General features: G+C 41.4%; 1 protein-coding gene across 2 annotated transcripts in view; it reads left to right on the top strand.

The window, feature by feature from the left end:
- Positions 1-21,790, top strand: part of SCAI (suppressor of cancer cell invasion) — a 1,073,481-nt gene that overhangs the window by 937,346 nt on the left and 114,345 nt on the right. For both annotated transcript variants that reach the window (XM_040324877.1, XM_040324876.1), the window contains one exon: positions 17,416-17,488. In XM_040324877.1, coding sequence (XP_040180811.1) covers positions 17,416-17,488 — 73 coding nt within the window. The remainder of the gene's footprint in view (positions 1-17,415; positions 17,489-21,790) is intronic.

The raw sequence follows: 21,790 nt of genomic DNA, 5'->3' as shown, positions 1-21,790 counted from the left end.
TCCAGGGAGAGAGGCTCTTTGGAGCTTCATAGTTACACACTTAGGTTGAAAAAAGACACAAGTCCATCCAGTTCAACCATAAAAAATAAATAAAATAAAAATATCGTACAATCCCATATACCCAATTCTATACCCACAGTTGATCCAGAGGAAGGCAAAAAAAAACAGTAAAGCATGATCCAATTTACTACAGCAGGGGAAAAAATTCCTTCCCGATCCCCCGAGAGGCAATCAGATTTTCCCTGGATCAACTTTACCTATAAATGTTAGTACTCATTTATATAATGTACATTTAGGAAAGTATTCAGGCCTTTCTTAAAGCAATCTACTGAGCTGGCCAGAACCACCTCTGGAGGGAGTCTGTTCCACATTTTCACAGCTCTTACTGAAGAAACCTTTCCATATTTGGAGATTTTGGGGCAGATCCACAAAAGAATTACGCCGGCGTATCTCTTGATACGTCGCGTAATTTAAAATTGTGCGTGTCGTATCTTTGTTTTGTATCTACAACTGCATACGACTGCATCTCGGATCGATCCGACAGGCGTACGTCTTAGTACGCAGGCGGATCTAAGATGCAATTTTTCGGCGGCCGCTGGGTGGCATTTTCGTAGAATTCCGCGTTGAGTATGCAAATTAGCTAGTTACGGCGATCCACGAACGTACGTCCGGCCGGCGCATTTTTTTTTACATCATTTGCGTTCGGCTTTTTCCGGCGTATAGTTAAAGCTACTGTTATGAGGCATACTCAATGTTAAGTATGGCCGTCGTTCCCGCCTCGCATTTTTTTTTTTTACGTCGTTTGCGAATAGGGATTTACGTAGAATGATGTCACTGTCGTGAGCCTTGGCTTGTTCCGGGTTAATTTTGAGCATGCGCACTGGGATACCCCCCACGGACAGCGCATGCGCAGTTTAAAAAAAAGTCGTTTACGTCGGGTGACGACGTATTTACATAAAACATGCCCCCAACACAGAGATTTGAATGCCACGCCATTACGCCGCCAAAGATACACTACGCCGCCGTAACTTATGGCACGGATTCTTTGTGGATTTGAAAAAAAAAAAGGAAGTTACGGCGGCGTAGTGTATCTTGGATACGCTACGCCCGGCGGATAAATGCACTGCTGTACGTGGATCTGCCCCGATATCTTTTTTCCTCTAGACATAAAGAGTGCCCCCTTGTCTTTTGTGTTGACTGTAAAGTGAATAACTCAACACCAAGTTCACTATATGGACCCCTTATATATTTGAACATGTTGATCATATCCCCCTTATTCTCCTCTTCTCAAAAGTGAATAAATTCAGTTCCTCTAATGTTTCCTCATAGCTGAGCTCCTCCATGCCTCTTATCAGTTTGGTTGCCCTTTTCTGCACTTTCGCCAGTTCCCCGATATCCTTTTTAAGAACTGGTGCCCGAAACTGAACTGCATATTCCAGATGAGGTCTTACTTTGCTGGATGACATTATTAAAAATGTTACTGGGCGTAAGAGAACATTGCTCCCACAGTCCAGAAGAGGTAAGGAGCCACACAATAGGCCAGGGCACTCATTTTCCACTCAGAAGGGTTTTTTCTTCTCCGCCCAGGTCGGCAGGTAAGCGCTACCAGAACGACAAGGTGTCTGCTGAGGGACAGAAGCGTCCCTGGTTCCGCAAGCCAAACAAGTCTGCAAACAAATCTACGACAGCATGAAGGTTTGCCCCCGCCCGACTCTCGGGTGGGGGGTCGTCTTTGGGAGTTTACAGCTCAGTGGACCCCCCTACTTTCAGACCAGTGGATCTGCAAAGTGGTTTCATCAGGATACAAGATAGTCTTTTTCTTGTCCACCAAACAGGTTTTTCCCCTCCAACCTTCATCTTCTGACTCATCGGGAAGCCAAATTCTATCAAAGAAAGACAGACTTGGCACAAACTTGGTTAGAATTAGAAAGGTTAGTGTTATTAGTTTGAAAAACTGTCATTCTTACATTTATTTATCCCCCCCATTTTCTTCCTCATTACAGACTGAAGGAAAAAATGCGTGGTGCAGAAAATAAATAAATAAATGAAGTAGCCTATGATACTTTTACCTCCTTAGACTCGTAAACTCCTTGAACCTGAAAAATACTTAAAAGCAAAAATCATTACTCTATCCTTCATATTTAACCTGCAAAGAATGGCAAACAAAAATGACATTCCTGTACATTGGTAAATTGTCAATGACATTCTTTCAAAACCGATTTAAACAAAACCCTCTGTAACCCTTACTTTTCCCGTTCCTACAAAAATACAACAGCCACGACGCGTCAGGAGGATCGCCGCGGTAAGGTTGAACATATTCACGTTACTACATACAAACATTCAGATACAAATGTGGGGGAGATAATTCATAGTTTCCAAAACAAAAATGAAAAAAAAAAAAAAAACAGACGGAATTCCATTTTCACTTTTTCAGCAATAGAAGAAAATACAATGGGAAAACATGAGAGCAGCTCATTCCTTCCCTTGCATAGACCTCTGTGTCCATGGCGATTTGAATCTGCTTATCGTCTTAATCCTGCGTCCGGGATAAACCCGATGCACCTATTTCGGAGAGCACCGCCAGGTGCCTTCTTCTACGGTGGATTAACGGACAACAACCACTATATCTGGTCCAGTCCCCAACTAGAAACCCTAACCGAGGCGTTATCATCCCCCTAATTAGGCCTTTGCCCCTCACAGTGTATGTATACACAAGCATTTTCCCCTATATGCCCATACACTGCGTCGCCAGACTAAACTACACAGATCACTTACGCCCGTTTACCACCTGCAAAACAATGTGTCTTCTCTCTGTATCTAGATGTTACAACAATAATGGTCATGCCCTCACATACTACTCACTACCTAAAACTGTATTTACAGTATAAAACTTCACAAAAACAACTGAAATTAAAATTTTCTTTCAAACACCAAAGTGTTTCCATTGTCCTTCCAAGCACAAATCCCATTGCTCACCTTTCAGAAGACCCCAAACTACTCCCACTAACTTCAAAGACATACTGCGTCTCAAAATGGCCGACAAAAGCCAGGCCACCACAAAATGGTGGATGAAATCTGGACCACCGCAAGATGGTCGACGAAAAGCCAGGCCACAACCAAATGGCGCCATTAAGTATAATCAATGCAGTTGTTACGGCCAAAACCAGCATTTCCTCCCTACTAGCCAAAATCTTTCCCCACGAGAACTGAGAAACATTGGACATAACACTTAACACTTAAAAACATTTTAAGAACAATCTTCACACACTTTAGGCTACCTTTTGGCCAACTTTAATGGCACATTCAAAAATGTTAGTTACATGAAACAACAACACTCTTTTCTCAAAGTTCATATACTCTGGATTAATTAGTCACCACACACAGTATAATGTTGCTTGTATGCTTTCTTAGAACACCAGAGTTCCCTTCCCTCAGGGCGTCGCCCCTCCAACATAATGATGGGACAGCCATGCTGACTGCCCCTCCCCCATTCAAGCAAAAGCGAGTTTTAAAACAAAAGCCTTTCTTTCCTACCGACAATAAAAGATGCAGCTACAGCGATAATACCCAAAACAATGGGGGAGGTGCATGAATTTCCCTCTGAGAAACTCAAAGAAAATGCCCAAACAATTAAAAATTTTAATAAAATAAAAAATAATTCACACACACACCGTTAAGGGTACCAAAAATTCAGTTAAAGTTAGTTTTACTATCTATTATAATTCAGTGTAAAGTAGAGATTTGACTTTATACCGATATTAAAAACAAAAAAAACGCAATGGCTTTACTAAAAAGTATGCACAAATAACTAACCTGAAGATTGGATTCATACAAAGAAAAACAAAAATGGTGATTCAGGCAGCATGACTGAACACACACAAAGGAACACAAAATGGTGTCTTCAAAACAAAATGGCGTCTTCAAAACAAAATGGTTCCCTCAGGCAGCATGGCGGAACACACACAAAAGAACACAAAATGGTGTCTTCAAAACAAACCGTGAGAAAAACTATTTAGACTAGCGAATTTAAAATCAAACAAAACTGTTTCTCAGTTTCCTGTGTCTCACCCCTGAAATTTGAACAAATTTCCACTCTGGGGTCATTTTATAGGCCAACGGTATAAAACAAAATCCTTCACATTATGACTTCTCCTGTATAAGCGCTAACAAGACCAGAACTGTGCCTCTTACAAACCAAAAACACTGTTCTAACACAAAACAGACTGTGCTACTTAACTCATACTAAACGTTATACGAACTATAATAGCTACACACTTTACAAAGTTATTTCACACAGTGACCAGCACTATGAAATAACTCAGCCACACAATGTTATGTCATTCAATCTCTGCCGCACAATTAAAACATCAACTAGCACACTCCATGTATACCGTCATGTTTTACATTTAACATACACCCCATACAAAGAAACTCTAGGCTGTATTAACCAGGGGTCTACAGAGGACAAAGGACTTCTATCCCAAGCCAATACAACCATCCCTCCCAGTACAAATATAAATCCCCATCCTTTTACACAGAGTACAAGAGTCAAACCGCAAAATTTAGTTATTTTGCCAAGCGGAGTTACCTGCAAACAGCGATCAAAGAGACTAGATGCCGGTTCTAGAACAACAAAAATTTAAATAGTCTGTCTTACCAAACTTTGCCGGCTTTTTTCTGTCCCAGAACCGGGGACCCAATCTCTCCTCCCGGATGTCTGTGGTGGAACTACTTCGGCTCCAAAATCTGGCTCGCCGAAATGTCGTGGAAGAATTCCCTTGGGCTTTGTACGCAAATCCACACCGCACCAAAATATGCGCTTCCAGCATCTCAAAGCACCAAACAATTCCTTCGTGCTTAAAAGCACGTTTGTATCAAGCTCTTTGGTACAAGGAATATAAAGTACTTTATGGCACCAGGTAGAATCAGAAACAATGCTGCTTCAAACTGGAATCTCAAGCTTCTGGGCAGAGCACAGAAACTCAGGTTCTTTTATTCAATGGAAATAAAAGAATAACAAAGCAGGAAGTGATGGCCCCAACAGCCATTCACTTCCCTTAATACAAAATCAGTGACATGACAGGAAATGGCAAACAGAAAAAGGGGAGGGCACTCAAAGAAAGGCATGGGGAGGAAGTGCACACACCCCATCTTAGCCAGCATGGAGCCCACTCAGATATTGTTCAAAGTAAAACAATATCTAAATTAAGATCATTCTACTTGTTCTTACAGGCTTGAGACAATCTGCGGGGACACTGCCACTGCTGTTGTCAATATACGGTACAAGTACAACGACAAGGCAGATATCAATGTCCTCTCAAACAGATATGTATCCATAAGGGGATAACAAAGTCCGCAAGAGAGATGTGTATAGTCATTGGAAAGCAAGCAGTCCAGCGCATTGCGTTTGATATCTACAAACCAACAAACGCCCACACACACAGAGAACACTTTTCAATCCCATAAGAAGGTTTTCATACTGACCGTTTTTACCGCTGGTCTCGATTCAATCCAAGTGCGCTCTGCTAGAGCGCTCCTCGATTAAACATCAGACACAGGGAGACGGATGACAATCTAAAACACACATCCTAGAATAAAATGTCCACATATATAACATTTCCACAACAGCAGGCAGATTACCTAAGTCGTCAGATGCTGGACCAAGGGGAATGGTCACTACATCCAGAGGTTTTTCGACTCCTTTGTCTGAGATGGGGCACGTGCGGATGTGGATCTCCTGGCTTCTTGACTCAATCGGAAGGTACTGAGGTTTGTGGCCAGGTCCAAGGATCCCTGGGCGGACGCATTGGTGGCTTCATGGGGGCATTTTCGGCTGATTTATGCCTTTCCACCGATAAAACTTCTTCCTCGTCTGCTTCGCAGAGTGGCGACCGAGGGGATTCTGGTAATTCTGATTGCCCCAGATTGGCCTCGGCGCCCCTGGTATGCCGACATAGTATAAATGGTGGCGGATGTTCCTTGGCGGCCGATGCGAGAGGCCCTTTTGTCGCAAGGCCCTATACTTAATCCTTTTTTACATTCGCTGGCTTTAACAGCGTGGCTGTTGAAAGTCAGGTGCTAAGGGACTGAGGTCTGTCAGAGTCAGTAATCTCCACGATGATGAAGGCGCGGAAGTCATCTTTTCTGAAGATTTATCATCGCACATGGAAGGCCTACATCTCTATGTGTGAGGAGATGGGGTGGCGTCAGCGTACGTATTCTGTTTCTAGGATTCTGCTGTTTTTGCAGCAGGGAGTGGATCAGAAACTTGCCTTAAGCACCATTAAGGGGCAGACATCTGCATTGGCTGTCTTGTTTCAGCCTTCCTCTTGGCGGCTCATTTATTGGCGAGTACGTTTGAGCAGGGGGTTAGACATGTGGCCCCTCTGGTTTGACCACCGCTGCCTCCGTGGGATCTGAATCTGGTGCTCTCGGTACTCAGAAACTGCTGTTTGAAAACATTAGGGAGATCCCTCTATTGTCACTCTCTCAGAAAGTAGCCTTTCTGGTGGCTATTACATCTGCCAGGAGGGTTTCTGAGATTGTTAGCCTTGTCTTGCAAGTCTCCTTACATGATTCTCCACAAGGATAAGGCGGTGCTACGCCCGCAGCCTTTGTTTCTTCCTAAAGTTGTTTTGGCGTTCCATCTAAATGAGGACATCCTTGTGTCTTTGGCTGTCGCATCCCAAAGAGGTTGCTTTGCATTCCTTGGACGTGGTCCAGGCTCTGCGGGTGTATCTGTCGGCTAAGGCTCAGTTTCGGAGGTCGGATTCACTGTTTGTGTAGGTAACTGGTCCAAAGGGCCTGGCGGTCTAGTCGGACACCATTTCTCAGTGGATTAGACAGATCGAGATCCAGGCTTATGCCTTAAAGGGGCGGGCGCATACCCTTTCCTGTCACGGCACATTCGACCAGGGCAGATGGTGCCTCCTGGGCTTTCCGACATTAAGCATCCGTTTCTTAGGTGTGTAAGGCGGCGACTTGGTCATCCGTTCACTAAATTTTACAAGGTTGATGTGAGTGCATCTGCGGATGCTTCCTTCGGCCGCAGGTTTTGCAGGTGGCTGTTTAAGGTTGCAACTCCTCCGTTGAGGAGCTCTGGTTGTTTGGGTGGAGTTTTTTGCTTGTTGTTCCCACCCCTTGTTTTTTTGACACTGCTTGGGGACGTCACTAAGGTCAAGAATTAAGTGCTGTGTCCGTCAATGAACAAAAGAGAAAATAGAATTTTTGTACTCACCGTTAAATCCTTTTCTCTGAAGTTCATTGACGGACACAGCACCCACCCCTCCTTTTTCTGTTTGTACTGCTTTTTGACCAACTGAGCTGCTGGATGCAGTGTGAGGGGTTATAGCCAGTAGGACCGCCCCCTGGGCGGTACTGTGCAGTTTTGCTGTTTACATGTTCTGCCTAGTCCTCTCCTGAAGGTGGCTATATAACCCTAAGGTCAAGATTTAAGTGCTGTATCCGTCAATGAACTTCAGAGAAAAGGATTTTACGGCGAGTACAAAAATCCTATTTTTATGGTTGATATGATGTATTCTATGGCTGATTTTAGGTTTCCTGATATTGATTGGGCACACTCAACAAAGGCTTCTCATTTTTTAAAAAGAAGGTTGGATTAAGCGTGGTTTGTAGTTCTTTAAACTTGCTTGATTAACTAGAGATGAACCAAGATAGCCTTCTATACAACAACCTGCTCTCCACCATGTTATCCAATCAAAAATAGAACAGAGAAAGTGCCACAGCGTAATATTGTTTAAAAACACATACAAAAATGCAAAATGGATGCTTACATTTAAAAGTGCCTTCCCCTGGCATTGAGGATACTCGCTTGTATTACTTTGCAGGGATGAGCTGGAGCTCATGGGTCGGCATGCGTTTCACCGTCATAATGTGAATAACCGGAAGTCTGGAACCCGGTAGTGACATGACCGGAATGCAACATACGTTTCATCTTACAACGTCATCAGGCTGATGATCCCTGCACAGTAATACAAGTGAGTATTCTCAGTGCCAGGAGAAGGCACTTTTAAATATAAGCAGCCATTTGGCATTTTTGTACGTGTGTTTTTAAACCGCTCCTTGTTAAAGTCCAGGAGAAGGCATCAGCACATCTTAGTGATAATGGACTATGCCAACAGCTATCCAAAAGTGATTCCTTACTTGAAACACCTTGTCCAAAACAATAGCCAAGAATTTTTTTCTGGTTTTCAGCCCTGTGGGCATTCCCAAAGAGGTACTAACCAACCAGGGTACCCAATTTATATTCAGAGTAGCTAAAAAGCTCTGTAAACTTCTTGAGGTGTCACCATTACATACTTCAGTGTACCACCCTCAGACCGATGGGCTAGTCGAAAGAGTTAAAGGTTAAGTTCACCTTTATACAAAAAAATTATAAATGCACATTTTTTTTGCAGGTAAAAGTGCATTTATTTATACAGTATTTTGTTGTAGGAGTCTGTAAAGCATTGCAGCAGTTATCAGCGATGTTGCTCCAGCAAGAATTCAGCAGGCGATAGATGAGACTCTTTGGCCCCATCAAGCCTATGCTGCTGCATACCTAGTGGAGATTGTGACTCACAGGTTCAGGCCATTTTAAACCTGGAAAGTCAGGTTTAAAGCCTGTCATGTTTAACTTCTTCCCACCCGGCCACTGTATATAAACGGCTGGGTGGGCGCTTTGTCCTTCTGAGTGGACATTCCTGAACGTCCCTCGGATGAAGTGTGATCCAGGTGTGCTTGTGTACCCTGGACACAGCGCATCACTGCTTGGCAGGATGGCTCTGTGATTGGCCCTTTTGATCACATGATGACTGTGTCCAATCACAGCCATCGTGTTATGTAAATAGAGCCAGTTGTTAGGCGATTCGCTCTGCTTGTCCTCACACAGATATAGTGATGAGCCAAATGCGCTTATGATCTCTTTTATTAGGGATCCACTGAAGTCGGTAAGCAGATTAGAGATAGGAGGTGGAGGCTTTCTTCTATCCTTCTAAACAGACACAGTTTCCTGGGATATTTTCAGCACTTACCTGTGATTTATATTTGAACTTGCACGGAGATTGAACACTCTATGAACTTTTTTTGATTCATCACATGTGTTTTGCACTGAGGCTTCATGCATGCACATGTCACTGTATTTATGTTTTCCTTCACATAAACTTTGATCAGCAATATTTGTATGGGTGTTATACACTTATCAACTATGTATGTTCCATCTCATATGTCAGTATTTTGATCACTATATCTGATCTATTGTTCACGAAGCGCAGCCAAATTTTTATTTATATTCTGTTTGTGTTTTATCTGACATTTTTTTGCTGCAGCAGCACACTTTTTATTTGCTGATTTCATTATCTTTTGGAATTGGCTCATTATCATACATCAATTATCAATTCCATATCCATTTAGTGCAGTATTTTTCCACTACACTTTGTCCTCACACAGAGCCTGTCAGGATAAAGAGAGATGATCTGTGCTGCCAGCTGGGGATCAGGGAGTTTAAAACTTCTGTCTGCGCACATCCGTCCATAATCATTTGCTAGATCTGTCCCAGTGAACAGCTGCCACATCTGTTCCAGTGATAATCTGTCCCTGTGATCATCTGTGAACTTATTAAGCAGCAAAAAGGCTTTGCATATACTCCAGAGTATATCAGGCGAGAGTATCGTGGAACTCTCTTCGTCAGACTCTGATAGCGAGTATGAGCCAGTAGAAAGCAGTAGCTTTGAAATGAAAACTGAGGACAGAATCCAAACAAAGAGGCTCAGGAGATTTGAGGTGGCGCAGGCATCCACCAGCAGGGCAATAAATCCTGAGGCATCCACCAGCAGCGCAATAAATCTTGTGGCAAGCACCAGCAACGCAGCACTCCCAGATAATAGGCAGGCACCCACTAGTAGCTCTGCAAGTCTTTGTGCAATGGCAAGCACAAGCAGGGCAACATTCCTAGATGATAGGCCAGGTGCTAGTAACTGGGCATCCCATCTATAACAACGAGGCAGGGCCCATACTAGCCTCCCAGACGTACTATTGTATCCTACATGGCTGCTCGCTATTTATTATTTTTATTTCTATATCGCGGATGATCTTCTGAATTACATTGCGGAGCAGTGTAATTTGTATGCCAGCCAACATATTGCCAGCAAACCCAGTTCTTCCTATACCCACCCATTTGTGTGTAAACCCCTTATCGTGGAAGAATTTAAAGTTTTCTATGAACTAACCCCGAACATGGGACTTACAAAAAAAAAATGAACTCCGTGTCTACTGGTCTACCCAACTTATCCATCATATGCCAGTCTACTCCTCTTTGATGCTCAGATCCCATTACAAAATGATAATGAGATTTTTACATTTCAATAATAATGCCCATTGCCTCCCTCAAAACCGTGGAGAGATAAGAGATGTGTACAAACTTTCCACAATATATGACAACACCTTGGTGGTATTTCAGACAAGATGAGGTCCTGTCCAGAAGCCAAAATATGTACAGGAATATAACCAATTCATGGGGGGGGGGGGGGTATGAATGACAAGCTGATGCAGTCCTACTTGGCCACCAGTAGATCACTGTTTTGGTATAAGAAAGACACCATTTATTTGTTTCGACCAGCCCTTTTCAATTCATATGTTATTTTTTCCAAGTGCACACAAAGATCCCTAACCTACCCTAAAATTCCAAGAGGACGTTATTACAGCCCTTCTCTATCCACATGGCCATGCCTCTGAACAAATTTGTTCTGATACATTAGCCAGACTTCATGAAAAGCACTTCCTCGATTATCCTTGCGAGGTGGGGTTCACCGCTCCAGGGAAATCCCAAGTGCAATTGTGGATAAGTCCAGGTGGATGTGGGTGCTGGCAATGCACTAGGCAATGGAAAGTAGCAAAGGACGGATGGACGTCCGCACACCAAAGAACTCTTGAGTTGTCTTTATTGAAGGAACATGAGCAAATACCGCAAATACACAGCAGAAATCAATAACAGCCGACGCGTTTCACACTTAGTGCTTATTCATGGCCTAAGTACAACTAAAACACACACAAAATAAATAGTGTTAACAAAAGACATGTGAGCCGAATTAGCCACTAGTGGAGGAGAGCATATGAGTAGAGGCAATACTTCAGCTGTGGCAAAATCAGAGTGCACTTGTGTGAATGAAAGGAAGCAATGAAATTCAAAAAATCATCAGGTGCAAGTAAATCACATGTCACTGAAATAATAAACAAGGCAGCAGTGAAAAAAAGTGGTGATACATTGATATTAATGCGTATATTGATTCATATGTGGAATACGAATATGACGAAAATTAAATATAATAATATAATGTATATGATCACAACGTGGAAAAAATCCCCAAAGAAGCTGCAAGGAAAACGCACGACGTGCTGGTTCCTGTAGCTACTAAGTAGAAAAACATATGCTAGAGTAAAGTCAAAAATGTGCTGTGGGAGCGATAGAGTGGGCTCCTAATGTAAAATATCTCCAAAACAAAGGGGAGTATAATAGATGAGTGTAGCACATAAATGTATGAGCTTATCTAGTGACCAGCAGGTACTGTGTGAAATAGTGGCTATTACTTATCGTGAACATTGCTGGCGTAACTGCAGAAATTGTAATAAAGTTTCTGCAGAAAAATTATGTGGAGAAATATTTGCATAAAGCCTAAATAAAATGAGTGAGTGTTCGAATGAAAAAGATGAAAATGAGAAGTTGGTAAACCTGTGAACTAATAATATGTATTCGTGCACTGAGGATACATTGCAATCAGGTGCCCGATAAATCGTATCGTATGTGGGGAACAGTAGCGGTGTATAGCCTCCCAGTCGTCATGTAAACATGAACTAGTGAAAACATATGGAGGCGGTCTGTTCCTAGTAGTTGGTGATACATACAGGCTGGTGTATAAGCATAAACTAATATTTTGTTATATGATTGTTCAAAACACTTGCACAAAGTAAAAATGAGATCAAATCTAAAAATAGAATAAATATATGGACACGGCCAAAGAGGGTTAGATGGTGCATGGTAAAAAAGAAAAAACATGTGCACGTAAATGCACATGAACGTACGTGCACATATGTGCGTACGTATAAGTATATTTGTAGTGTAAGGCAGGGAAATGAAATACAATACAGTATGGTAGGTACTAGCTAACAAAGAAAAACGTGCACGTAAATGCACATGAACGCATGTGCACATATGTGCGTACGTATGAGTATATTTGTAGTGTAAGGCGGGGAAATGAAATACAATACAGTATGGTAGGTACTAGCTAACAGATACATGAATTTAAAGGACCTGGAGTGATCCGATACTAAAGATTAGATGTAACAATCCTCCTGTCCTTAGATATAAAGAGTGATAAATACACCATTATTGTATGCATGTAAAGGAGAACCCCCCCTTTTTAAATAACCCAGATGGCCGGGTACAAAGTGCAGCCGTGTATAAAAAAAGAGTACTTGGTAAAAAGAAAGAAAAACAATTATTCTTTCATTAATATAAAGGTATCTTAGTGTACAGAGAAATATGAAAGTTGCAGCAGAAACTTTTTAGACAACTGGGAGTTGCTGTATAAAATTAATACATTATAGCAGTTAATTACTATAACTCTGTCTAAAAAGTAATAAAAATGAACATATAGGCCAAGAAACCTTACCCATAGGTGCATGGTGTATATATATACATGCCTGTACATCATTATATGGGTAGCAATTGATTGGGCATGGATGGCTTACTGGTAGGAGATAGAAATCTGAATGCAAGGTGAGTGAGAAATGCAGGTGAAAATACAAAATAGCTGATTGGATGCATTACTCGCAAAAGTACCAAGGAGAGGGAGAGAGGAGTGTACAGTATATGTAAATTGAAGGGGGACCAGGTGTGCAGTATGATAAGCGACATGGTAAACATATGTAAGACAGAGAGAAAGCATCAATGAGGACGTGGAACCGGCCGGGTGCGGGGGATAGATTGTGTCAGTCATAATAGTGGGAAACATCCCATTGGAACTTCAGGCCTGCGGGAATTCTGGTATTGAGAAAAAATATCCAGAAGACTTCGCGTTTGCAAAGTAACCTGAATTTATCTCCCCCTCTGACCGGACAGATGACTTTCTCGATGCTCTGTATGTGTAGGCTCGAGGTGTCTTTGAAGTGTAATCGGTTCCAATGTCGGGCCACGTTCATATTATGGTCTTTCTCTATGTCATAGAGGTGGTCACTAAGTCTGTCTTTAAGTCTTCTAATAGTGCGTCCTACATACTGCAAATTGCAGAGATCACAGGTAATAACATAAACCAAATGCATGGTGTTGCAGTTAATAAACTTCTTGATGTTGTGGTCTCTGTCGCCTGAACAAGAATGTACTACTGGTCCAGTTTTAATATGGGGACAATACCTACATCCCTTAAGACCACATTTGAAAGTTCCCTTGAATGTGAGCCAACTCTCTTTTGTGAGGTTAGTGCGAAACAGGCTAGGTGACAAAATGCTCCCTAAAGTAGGTGCCCTTCGGCTGACTGACTTAATGCCCTTGGCCAGAATGGTTTGATATGCTGGGTCATTGTGAAGTATCGGTAGATACTTGTTGACAATGCGTCGAATACCATCAAACTCTGGGCTGAAGGGAGTAGAAAAAACAGGAATGGTATTGTTAAGGGACTGTACATTTTTGGAGTGTTCTTTTTTTATTACACATGAGAGCGGACCTGGGTATTAGGTTAACCTTTGAAAGTGCCCTATTGATGGTTTTGGCCAGGTAACCCCTTGCTTTGAATCTGTGGGCCATATCAGAAGATTCAAAAGCATCATATAACAAAATATTAGTTTATGCTTATACACCAGCCTGTATGTATCACCAACTACTAGGAACAGACTGCCTCCATATGTTTTCACTAGTTCATGTTTACATGACCACTGGGAGGCTATACACCGCTACTGTTCCCCACATACGATACGATTTATCGGGCACCCGATTGCAATGTATCCTCAGTGCACTAATACATACTAGTTCACAGGTTACCAACTTCTCATTTTCATCTTTTTCATTCGAACACTCACTCATTTTATTTAGGCTTTATGCAAATATTTCTCCACATAATTTTTCTGCATAAACTTTATTACAATTTCTGCAGTTACGCCAGCAATGTTCACGCTAGGTAATAGCCACTATTTCACACAGTACCTGCTGGTCACTAGATAAGCTCATACATTTATGTGCTACACTCATCTATTATACTCCCCTTTGTTTTGGAGATATTTTACATTAGGAGCCCACTCTTTATCGCTCCCACAGCACATTTTTTACTTTACTCTAGCATATGTTTTTCTATTTAGTAGCTACAGGAACCAGCGTTTTCCTTGCAGCTTCTTTGGGGATTTTTTCCACGTTGTGATTATATACATTATATTATATAATTTTCATCATATTCGTATTCCACATATGAATCAATATACGCATTAATATCAATGTATCACCACTTTTTTTCACTGCTGCCTTGTTTATTATTTCAGTGACATGTGATTTACTTGCACCTGATGATTTTATGAATTTCATTGCTTCCTTTCATTCACACAAGTGCACTCTGATTTTGCCACAGCTGAAGTATTGCCTCTACTCATAGGCTCTCCTCCACTAGTGGCTAATTCGGGTCACATGTCTTTTGAATGAATGAATGAATGAAAACTTATATAGCGCGGCACATGCAAACTTAATCGCCTCTGGGCGCTTGTTGTTCCTGTCTCCTTTGGTATCAAAAGAGATGAGTTTTGATCTTTCTCCTGAATGCTAAGTGGTTCTTGTTTTAGTTGTACTTAGGCCATGAATAATCACTAAGTGTGAAACGCGTTGGCTGTTATTGATTTCTGCTGTGCATTTGCGGTGTTTGCTCATGTTCCTTCAATAAAGACAACTCAAGAGTTCTTTGGTGTGCTGCCGTCCATCCGTCCTCGATATCCTTCCTCTTACCCAAACAGGCTGCAAACCCCCCAAAAAATTGTGTATGTTCAAGTAAAATAATTTGCCATAACACTTGATACTACTGTCTCCAATGACCCTCCCAGCCAGGCCTCTGTATTGAAGAGTACTATCAGATCTATCACACTTCACTACACTATTAGTGAAGTATATGTGAAGTGAAGATATTTTTCCAGTCTCCACTATCTGCTATTTCTGTGTATGACCCAGACTTTTTATCGACTATGCCTGTGCCGACCACGTTTCTGCCTTCCGCGTGAATTGACCTCGGCCTGTTTAAATGACCTTGCTTTTTTCCTGCCTCCTGAACCGATAGTTTGCCCTGCCACTGTATTACTGGAATTAAAGACAGCACAGGGGTCTCACATATGTGAGGGGCTCCAGAATATATTTTCCGAGTGGAGAAAACGTTCTCCATACTCAGGAGGAGTAGCAGGATGTGTTTTGGGTTGTAGTAGCAAGTATGCATATGCTGTGTGAGAGAAATAACCTGTCAAGAATGATTGTATTATTGTCATATTAACATTTCTTATACTGGTGCTCTAGGTCCTTCAAAAATGTGATGGGTAGTCTGGAAACTAAATGTGTACTTTATGTCTTTATAACACCTGACGGTGCTACTTGGATGGTGGGCCTCTGTATGTTGGCAGGCTGTGGAAAAGTCTCACACATGTGGAATCGCCATACCTGGGAGGAGTTGCAGTATATATTTTGGGGTGTAATTGCAAGTTTACCTATGCCAGGTGTGAGAAATAACTTGTGAATATGACAATTCTGTGGGGAAAGTGTGTCTTCATTTTTCAAACAACTGTGGTAAAAAAAAAAAAATTAAAAAAACACACTATGCCTCTCACTAAATACCTTGGACTGTCATCTTTGCAAAAAGGGATTATTTGGGGGGTATTTGAACTGTCCTGACATTTTAGGACCTCAAGAAATGATGGGTAGTCAGTACATCAGGATTGATACATTTTCAGTGATATGTAGCATAGCTTGTACACACTAGAACTTTCACAACTTTCACAACTTATCTCAAGCCAGATAATTGTACACTTATCAGGATTTCTTTTAAGCCCTTGCCGACCAGCACACGATGATATACGTCGGCACAATGGCATGGCTAGGCAAATGGGCATACCTGTCCCCATTAAATTGCGGCTCAGTGGGCACGTTACCGCCCCCGTGTACTCCGTGAGCGTGCCCGCATGTCCCACGGACTCTGTCTGCCGGGGGCCCGCGATCGTGACACGGAGCGGCAGAATGGGGAGATGCCTATGTAAACAAGGCATTTCACTGTTCTGCCTAGCAGCATGACTGGGATCTACTGCTCCCTGTCATTGGGAGCAGTCATCTCTGTCATGTTCTAGTGAGACAATCCCCCCTACAGTTTAAACACAGTGAGGGAAAACAGTTAACCCTTTGCTCCCCCCTAGTGTTTAACCTCTTCTCTGCCAGTGTCATTTACACAGTAATCAGTGCATTTTTATAGCACTGTTCGCTGTATAAATGACAGTGGTCCTAAAATAGTGTCCGATGTGTCCGCCATAATGTCGCATCGCGATTATCGTTCACAGCGTCTCCCCGCAGGGATGTAGTCCCAAGGGAGGGGGCGAGCACTGTGACTAACCCCCAGCCAGAACGGCTCGGATGATGGGGGCAAGCTTACTGAGGAGGAACAGGAAGTGAGAAATTCAGACAAAGAAAAAAAACATTTAGAAGGGAAATCGAAGAAAAAGGTAAGTGAACCAACAATGCACTAGCTTAAACAAACACATTTAGAAAATAAAAAAAACAAACCTTTAGAACCCCTTTTAAGAATGAATTTTTGTTGTTTCACTGTCACCTATTATTATTGTTTACAAACCTGATATGTGTAGGCACTACGAGCTGTGCCTTTTTATTTGCCTAAAGTGTCACCTCCTTGAAGCAGAGCATAGCATATACCTAGATGCAGAGGGAAATGTTGGAAGACATCTGTTGTGTATCCAATGAACTACTGGGAAAAAGATCTGAATTGTGCAAAAATTATCTTCTTGTGCTGTAAAAGAGATCTTAAGCCACAATAAAAACTATCAGTAAGCCAACATAATTTCATGTTATGCATATTTTGAATGTTAGCTGAAATAGCATTTGCCTACTGAAAGCTGACTTTTTCAAATTAGCTTTCCCACAGCTGTGCTCATTAATGTTGTGCTGGATGTAATTGCACTTTTTGTAAGGGCTGGTTTTGCTAAAAAAAAATCTATTTATATTATACCAACATGTTGCACTGTATTTTGTTTGGAGTTCTACCAATAATTCATGTTAGAAATATTTTGTAAAAAGGTGAGTTTCAATATTCTCTAGAATTTTCTAGAATTTTAAGATTGTTTTCTCTACTAAAATAATGAACCTATGCTCTGGAATTGACTCTACTTGCCATGTTGTTACAGAATTTCACCAATTTGTTTGGACAGCCCCTGGTTTGCCTGCTTTCACCTACAGCATATCCAAAGGCTTTGCAAGGTATGCCTACCCCACATTTTTAATTTTTGTGATTTTTATATATGTGTGTGTGTGTATATATATATATATATATATATATATATACACACACACACTGCATATGCTTTAAAGTATACCTGTCAGAAGGGAGCTATTTAAAAAAAAAAAGAGTATTGTATACCTGTTAGTAATTAAAGATTTGTAAGCCCATGCCCTTCGCTCCCTCCTCATAGAAGTTTGCATGACAGCAGCAGGAGCCTGTGGTTTCTTCTGTTTTCAGTCATAAGTCTACTTTGAATCCATGAAGAAAGAGGAGTAGTACAGCTGAGACAGTGCTGGAGGTGATAAGAGGAGCCAGGTAATCGTCTTCGTCTTGGGATGAGGGGGGTGGAACAGTTAGTGGGGTGCATTGTTTACCTTAATGCAGAAACATTAAAAAAAAATTACTTTAGAACCACTTATAATGCCATGAGAGCTCTAAACTCGAGGGCAGTCTGTTATGAAAATTCCTGAACCAACTTTCGGGCACATCAGTATGATAGGCAGGCTTACTAGTCAATTTGAAAATGCGTTAGGGACTGTCCACCTCTTCATACTTCCTGGAAAGTGTTGGAATTTTTATGTTGGGCACACACAGGGTTAATTGGTAAAGAGAAAATTTTCGCCCCAAAAATTAATTAATAAATGTGGAGCATAAATAGTGAATTTGAATGGAGCTGCTCCCCTAAAAACGAAAGAAGTAATACCTCATTGATTTTAGTGAATGGTGGATGGTAGGGGGCGCTAGTGTGATAGGAATATATTAAACCTATTAGTAAGTGTCAGAAGTGTATAAATTACTATACATATATAAATATAAATACTGACCACTCGATTGATAAGCAATTACAAAACTCATGTGATATAATTAAAAATAAAAATAATAAAAATGCATATGCCAATAGCAATATCCACAAAGATTTGTTAAGTGAATAATAGAGAAGAAAAAAGATTCTCGTGAGAGACTCTAATAGAGAGTGATGTGCTCCCAAAACCATAGATCAAAAATTATTCCAATAATATAGTGATAATAGTAATGTCCATGCAGTTCCTAGGAAGAAGATAAACCACTAGTTGATATAGTGATGAATCATCTGGATAATCCAAGAAATAGACATGCAATCTTCTCATGGACAACAGTGCTTCAAATCGTTTCTTCCACCAATTAAGCAACCGACACCCAAAAGTGCTGATAATAAATGAGCTTACCAAAGCGATTAGACTCCTTTAATTAAAAAGAGAGTCAAACTCGCTTGTGCAGATTAATGCCTGCAAACATATGATGCGTCCTCCAGTAATTTGATACAGGCAGATCCTCCCCAAGCAGTCTCACAGATGGAACATAAAATAGAAAGACAGCTCCATAGTGCAACCGGTTTTTATTTTAAAAGGTATAAAACAAAACATGGGCCAAGTGGCCACTTACATTAAAAGGTGCCCATCCCGGCACTGGGTCTGCAGGCTTTGTTAAAAAAGAGGCACAAGCTTCAACTCGCGTGTGGCGTATGTCTCCTCTCGCCTCGCCAGCTCACAGGGTCGGATGATGGGAGATCAGTTACAAAAAACGTGACCAGGCTACGCCGCCGACGATCATTTCGTAATACGTCTTCAGGGGGGCGTTCTGACCTTTATACCTTTTAAAATAAAATACCTTTTAAAATAAAAATCGATTGGTTTGCGCAAAATTGATAGCGTTTACAAAATAGGGGATAGTTTTATGGCATTTTCATTAATAATTTTTTTTTTACTAGTAATGGCGGCGATCAGCAATTTTTTCCGTGACTGTGACATTATGGTGGACACATCAGACACTTTTGACACATTTTTGGGACCATTGTCATTTTCACAGCGAAAAGGGCTATAAAAATGCACCGATTATTGTGAAAATGGCAGTGAAGGGGTTAGTCACTAGGGGGTGCTAAGGAGTTAAGTGTGCCCTAAGGGAGTGATTCTTACTGTAGGGGGCGTGGCTGTAGGTGTGACATTACTGATCGTCGTTCCCTATATCAGGGAACAGACGATCAGTGTCACTGCCACACAGAAGAACGGGGAATTCTTTTTCTCCCCGTTCTTCAGCTCAGGCAGTTACATAACTTTTTAAGACTGATAGCCATACTATAATAAAAAGACAATGAAAATGTTGTATATGTATTTTAGAGGTATTGTAAAGTCCTATTTAAATGTGGTTCTCTAGCTGGGAAATCCCTCTTCTAATGGAACCACCTCTCCATGGGGTTATTTACATTTGTCAATTTCCAAAAACAAAGTGCCTCAGGGAGCTCTGTCGTGATGGATGTCATTCTGATTATTTATTTAGTTTTTTTTTGGGGTGGTCTTAATTTATACTTGTATTTTATCTTTTTATTTTTATTATTGTTCAAATATTCTTTTTATCAAAATCCATTACATACACTTGAATCCATCTAAAAAAGCACTTCTAGACAACCTTCCCTTACCCTTTCTCTTATTTCAAAAAACGTGCAAATTCTATTCCCCTTCATCACATCCTGTAACTATATAACCTCTTTTTTTGCCCATCTAACAAAATACAAATAATCATCTTTCCCTGGCTTAAAATAATTTGTATCTATTAATGAAACTAGAGGTGCATTATATTCCCAATAATATACTCTACAAAGACCATCCCATACCCTAAAAGTGTTTCTAGTCAGTGGATTTGTGCTATTAGCCAAATCTCGATGACCCTGTGGAATCCAAACCATTTTACCTAAATCAACCTTACTTTGTGTCACTTCAATCTCTACCCAACTTTTTACTCCCTTACTATATATCCAGTCTGCTAATCGAGAAATAATAATTGCCTGATAATACTTTTTTAAATCGGGTAAATCAGGTCAAATCAGCACGGCGTAACAGATCCTTGGTTGTTCATGTGCCTATACGTATTTTACAATAGATCTAAATTTTCTAACATATTCCTGAGGTACAGTCTTTATATCTGTATTTAAATGTGATATTGGTCTGTAGCTTATAGGAGCTGCAGGATCCTTTCCCTCCTTTTAAAATTAGGGTTTTTATAACGGCTTACCTGTAAAATCCTTACATCATGGGACACAGAGCAGCTATAGTAATTACTATGTGGGTTATACCCCACCTATAGGTGAATGGACACTGGTACAGTGCCACTGCCCCAGCTATGAAAAATAGGCTTTAAGTAAAGATTGCAATCTTTTGTCAGCTGGATTCTTAAACACTTGAACATTGTCCACCAGACAGGTCAGACTCTTATGAACAGAGGAGATAGCTGCGTCAACTGCCGGCAAACTCCACTTTTTAGTGAACTTCTCTTCCATAGGATAAAGAAGAAGTTTTCTAGGAGGAAGAAAATGCGTAGCTGGGTGATCCCAGTCTGCATATATTAGCTGTTCCAGTAAAGGATGTACAGGAAAAGCGTGAGGATCCTGTGGAGGCTTTAGGGAGCCCAGAGAGGAAAAGGAAGCCTCTGCTGTCTCTGCTGGGAGCATTTAATACCCAGACCAAACTTAACTCCATAAGGGACTGAACCAGCATTCTTTGAGATTGTGAGGCTGAGACCTCAGAGGGGGAGACATCTGCCTGCCTCTTTTCCTGATCTCCCAAACAACATCTCTTGCCCATTCATGTTCTAATACTGGAAGGTCAGGGGCAGGGGAGAAGGATCTATCGTGCTTTCTCCCAGACTGGGAAGAAGATGCGATCATCTCCGCTATTTTCCCTTCCAATCCAGCTAATGCTGAAGCCAAATCTTCCTTAGTGACATATGCAGAGGCTGAAAGGTTGGAAGCAGCTGCAACAACTGAAGGCCTGAATGGCTCACCCTGGCCTGTCGCTTCAGGTCTCTCAGGGGAAGATGGCACTGTGGAAACATGACTAGGATCCTGAGACCCTGACCACAGCACCCTTGCATTTCTCCCTGTTGAATTCCCCCTTGTATTTCGGGAACATATAGTCCTAAGCACAAAAGCAGAGGTACTAACACCATGCATCCACTGCTCTAGTCCAGCAATGAGTATTATGCCGCTATAATTGCTCAGCCTGATGCAGAGTAGATATGCCTTAAGAATGAGTGTGTCCACTGGTCATACAGCTTACGTGCCCCACATGTGCTATTGTGCTCTGTGTCCTCTTTTCCATCAGGCACCAGATTGTTTGCAGACTAAAACAATTTATAAGGGATTGAGCCCTGCATTTGCACTGTGCACGGTGTTCCTTGTGCATGCTGGCCGCTAAGCCACGCTCCCCCAACATCCTAGAATTTTCTCCCCCTCCTCACCTTTAAAAAGG

Source organism: Rana temporaria, chromosome 9 (assembly GCF_905171775.1).
Source record: "Rana temporaria chromosome 9, aRanTem1.1, whole genome shotgun sequence".
Lineage (NCBI taxonomy): Eukaryota > Metazoa > Chordata > Amphibia > Anura > Ranidae > Rana > Rana temporaria.
Note: the sequence above shows the minus strand (reverse complement) of the source record. Positions and strands in the feature narration are given on the sequence as shown.